A 4,790-nucleotide genomic window follows, 5' to 3' on the forward strand; every position below is an offset into this window, starting at 1 on the left:
GCATATATTCCCACTGAATTTACTTGGGGGGGTGAGCAGACTCAGAATTTTGTGTGATCGAGTAATTAGTTTTTTGTCTTGCCCAGTTTAGAAACCCAGTCAAGTTTCACCTTGCAAGGTGTCCCTAATGAGCATCCAGAGAGCTCCAGTTAACATTTGCCAAATGAGCATGAGTTGGGTTTACTTAAATAAATTGCTTCCACTCAAATAAAAAAGTAACTACATATTTTGTAAGAACATTTCGGTTGATATCAGCTTGTTTTCAGAAACCCTAAATTGACCTGCTATTGCCCTTTTTAATACTGTTCTTGTCCTGTGTGCAAGCCATCATTGTAACCACAGGAAAATGAGGCCAATCAGGACCATGAATAGGCTCTTACAAAAGATCAGGCTGATCAGAGAAATTAAAGGCTAGATAAAGACACAATTACTAATCTTCTGTATTCAGTGGAAACCAGTGCATATAATAGCAACATTTCAGATAGATAAAGCCCTGTTTTAATTCCCGAATCTGCAGTAGCTTGTTCCTTTATTTCCTTCAGCATTTTTATGAATCAGAAATGCCATGATATTTGTTCAAATCTGCAAGAATGGAAAAACTTCTGCTTGGCAGCAGATCTCTGAACAAAGGGCTCTGCTGGCACCAAAGTTGAATTATTTACAATAGGTTTCCTGCCCTTTTTCACTTTTAAGCAAGAAATTGAGGTGACGGATGTTTTTTCTTTTGAACTTGTTTTCCAGTTGCTTTCTTGTCAAAACCACAAGAGCTGGTTACTCCAAAGAAAAAAGGGAATGGGAAGAAAAGGAGAAAAGGCAAAGGCATGGGGAAGAAGAGAGATCCATGCCTACAAAAGTATAAGGACTTCTGTATTCATGGAGAATGCAAATACATCAAAGAGCTGGGAGCTCCATCCTGCATGTAAGTAGCAAAGAACCTCTGTCCTAGGGAAACCTTAGTCATTGTTCCTTGAATTCTCTAAACCACACAGAGGAAGAACGTAGGAGATATTTTTAGTTTGTCCTCTTGCTCTGTAGGATGCTATTCTGACTTCCTGGACTTTTTGTTTCTTGAGTTTTGCATCACTTTGGTGCACTTTAAGAAACCACAGACCGTTGTTGGTCTTGTTAAAGGCACATGTCCAGAAAAATGTCCCCTATGTCTCATACATCAACCTTCCATTGAAAACCCCAACACTGAGGGTGCCAAACAAATTTAACTGACTTCTGTCTGAGCTCTGTGTTTAGCCTACAAGAACTTGGGATAACACAGTTTACCTTTTGTTGACTGAGACTGTTGCAAGCTATTCACATTCACATTCAAAAGTTATTTTGGAGCCTGTTGTCAAATACCTTTATCCTGACTCTCAGAAGACTGATGCTCATAACTCTTGTGAAGGTCCATAGAAGCTGAGATGTTCTGCTCTTTTGAAAATCGGGCCTCATGAGAACTCCAGTGGACTCGGGTCCCAATGGACTCAGTGTGCCTAAATGGCAGCTGAGCTCTCTTGAAATTTTGGTATAGATATCTCAAGCCAGGCACCCCCTAATGGAAATAACTAAAATATTTCTGAATGGAGCTACTGCTGTATCCACAGGCCTTCTAATTAATTCTTTCCTACAGTATATCATACAGGCAGTAGCTCTGGTTATGATTTGGGCAGGTGGTAGAGGAAAACAAAAAAAAAGTTCATGAAGAATCACTGTGAACAGGGAAAAGCAGGAGGCTCTGCTTATGTGAAAAGATGGCTTTGGGAGTCTGACAACGGCACAGTTGCAGGGTATTGTTTCCTAACCAAGAAATTGCTCTTTAATGTCATCAAAGCACAGGAAACAAATATTCTTTTTCAGCGTCGTGCATATATCCCTTCTAATCTTGTGAAGTCTAGCAGAGAGATCCACTAGTCTGCATAATAGTTTTGCCAGGAAAATGGCAGGAGCTGAAAATAAAAGCCCTGAAGAATACACCACTGGGACTGATTCAGCATTGACTAATGGGAAGAGGACAGAATGCGGTAGAGTTGTTTTCATCTCTGACTTCTAGGATTCTGTTTGAGCCCTGTAAGTGAGCTACTCTCTCCTAGAGTCCCCAGTTGGTCCTGCTCCTCTAACACTATTTTGCCATGGTGGTGGCTTATGTGTAGGGAGCTCCATAAATCACAGAGGAAATCACACCACCCCCTCCGCCCACAACCCCACAGCGGCTCCTTTTTAATTTTTTCGTTTCACCACTTGCCCGTTCCCTTCACCCCCGCAGCCCTGCTGGCCAGCCCATTTTCTCATGATCACCGGGGAAGTGAAAACCACAGTTTTAAATAGGCTGCAGTTTTTGCCAGCCTGCTGCTGATTGGCTGATGGGCCTTGGTGGCCTTGCTGCTGGCCTGCAGGGAGGCAAAAACCATGGCATATTTAAAACTGCAGTTTTTTGGCTTCCCCAGCAGTCAGCAGCAAACGGCCAGGCTGGTGGGACCCTTCCACCCATCCAGGGCAGAGGAGGGCAAGCAGAGAAACAAAAAAATTTAAAGGAGCAACTGTGGGTGGGATTTCCTCCACAATCCCATGGACTGGAAAGGAAAACTTTTTCCATCTCTTCAAATGTAACAACTCTGTTTATAGCACCCCTGCATTCCAGTAACTTGGATGCACTGGTGGGAGTGGGAGGAGAACCTGTTGCTCTAAATGGCTCTGTCCCAGCTCTAGACAGTTTGGCCTTGGCAGCTGGATTTATAGGCAGCAGTTTTGAAAGCACTTGAAGTGACAGCTTGCCAAAAGTGTGTTGAAGCTGTTCTGTGGAGGCTGTTTCTCTGTTATCCAAGTGTTAGGCAGTGTCCCTGCATGCTGCTGCTGCTACTATTCCTACCTGTTACCTTGCCTGTTCCAAGTGCCTTCTGGCTGAAGATCTCAAAGCTTTCAAGTACTAATGAACTAATTTCCTCACCATCTCCAGGAAGTAGGTAAATATCTGTATTAACCATGCTGCACAGATGAAGCAGCTGAGGCTAAAGAGGGGTTTTTCTCTTTTTGTAATTTGGACACCTGTTCACTAGGGAATGGCCTGACACCCACGGGCCTGTATCTCATGATGTGGCACAGAACAGCCATCTGAATGCAGACCAGTATTGATGTAGGCAATATTTGAGCAGCTGGATGTGGAGGTTCTGACACTATTGCCAGTTCTGAGTCACCCATCCAAGTCCCTGAGCTTGCTGCAAATAATAGCTCTCTGATTTATAGTGTGCAACTTCTTGAGCATTGAAATTTTGGGGCAGCTTGAAACCACAGAGTAAGTGGGTATGTCAGCATTGCTACTTATTCCACCCCACATGTTTGGACCAGAGTGCAAACCCATCAACTATTCACATTAAAAACCCTGGTTTTTAATGTGCTTTCCAGAACCAGTTAAGTTCATCAGCAGAAGCTCTTCTGAGAATTATGGCCCAAGTTCAACTAGAGCCTTTTTTAGGAATTGGTTTTCCCAATACTTGTCAGTTTTCTGTGTTTGGTGTGCAGTGGTGGCAAGATGATATAGATGGGGATGAGTGGCTCATCAGCTTGGGTTGACCATAACTAGCAGTATAGGGTTGACCCAGTGTATGTGTATGGACAGAGCTCTCTGGTATACTTGTTGGTTAGACTTCTTTAATCAGAGCTGTCTGCTATGACATGCCATATAGATAACCTACAGAAGAAGGTGCCTGGACTTAAGCAGGATATTTGAGTGCAAAGGCCAGTTCTGGTTTAAAATCCCCTAATCTAGGACTGGGGAGTCACAGATAGACTCCATTGTTCTGAAGGTCCCTCTTCTCATCCCCAGCTGTATTATCCTTACAAGAGTAGGGGCTCTGAAATAACTCGATAAGGACTTTTTCCTTTAACAAGAAGCGGTAGAGTCCAGAATTTCTCATTGTGTTGCTGTCTCTTGTTACCCAATAGCCACTTCCAGAGAAAGCTGAGTTACTGTGAACATTCCTGCCCTCGTCCTAGCAAACTGCATCTTAATTCATCTTCAGCCTGTCTGTCTGCCATTTGCGTTTCATTCCGCTCTTTGTTCCCATTAGCCAGTTCCATCTCTAGTACAGGTTTAGGATGTGCTGGGGTGGGGAGAGTTCATGGGACTGGCAGTATCTGGTTCTTGAGAATATGAAGAGCTTGTTGAAGGCCATTTTGTTCCTCAGTCCTTCTGTTTTTTTGCCTTTGGTGTAACATGAGTATTGTCGTCTGGGGTGACACTGACCCATGGAATGTGCTGTATTTAATGGAGCTCTCTCAGCATGGGACACTTGATCATGATGGTTGGAATGTGTTCACATGTTTGGTGATAAGCTCATCCTTCTCCGATTGGGTCTTGTCAAGGGTCTGGGAGTATAAAGGTTGTATATATTAAGCTGTTTACATTATTATCCTTTGACTCACTGAGAGGGGTTTTTGGGTGACTGGCCTCTTTGCTCTGATGCAGATTCTATTTCTGGTGAGTAATTACCTGGATCCAGGGGAGTTTCATGTGTTTTGGCTCCCATTTAAAAAGTGTGTGTGTGTGGGGGCGGGAAATGACCCTATGAACAAAGTGTTTAAATCTAGGTCCTTTCAGTTAAGGAACACAAAGTCAGATCTGTTCTCAGCTTTCTCAAATGGGACTTCCCCTCTCTGAAAATAGGAAGTTGAGGGTGTGATTACTGTGCTAAGTCCTAATAAGAACTATCAAAAGTTCCCAACCCCTCAAGTGCTAATAGGAACCAGCCACCACTGGTTAGGAACTTCTGTGGGAGTGAGCAATACTTCTGCCAGCTCTAATT

At 43.4% G+C, this 4,790-nt stretch overlaps 1 protein-coding gene across 1 annotated transcript in view; it reads left to right on the top strand.

The window, feature by feature from the left end:
• HBEGF (heparin binding EGF like growth factor) overlaps positions 1 to 4,790 on the top strand; it is a gene marked incomplete at its 5' end in the record, with an annotated part of 15,216 nt that overhangs the window by 4,627 nt on the left and 5,799 nt on the right. Inside the window, one exon of the mRNA XM_025205855.1 lies at positions 742 to 919. Within this exon, the coding sequence (XP_025061640.1) occupies positions 742 to 919 (178 nt within the window). The remainder of the gene's footprint in view (positions 1 to 741; positions 920 to 4,790) is intronic.

Source organism: Alligator sinensis, unplaced genomic scaffold (assembly GCF_000455745.1).
Source record: "Alligator sinensis unplaced genomic scaffold, ASM45574v1 scaffold156_1, whole genome shotgun sequence".
NCBI classification, from domain to species: Eukaryota; Metazoa; Chordata; order Crocodylia; family Alligatoridae; genus Alligator; species Alligator sinensis.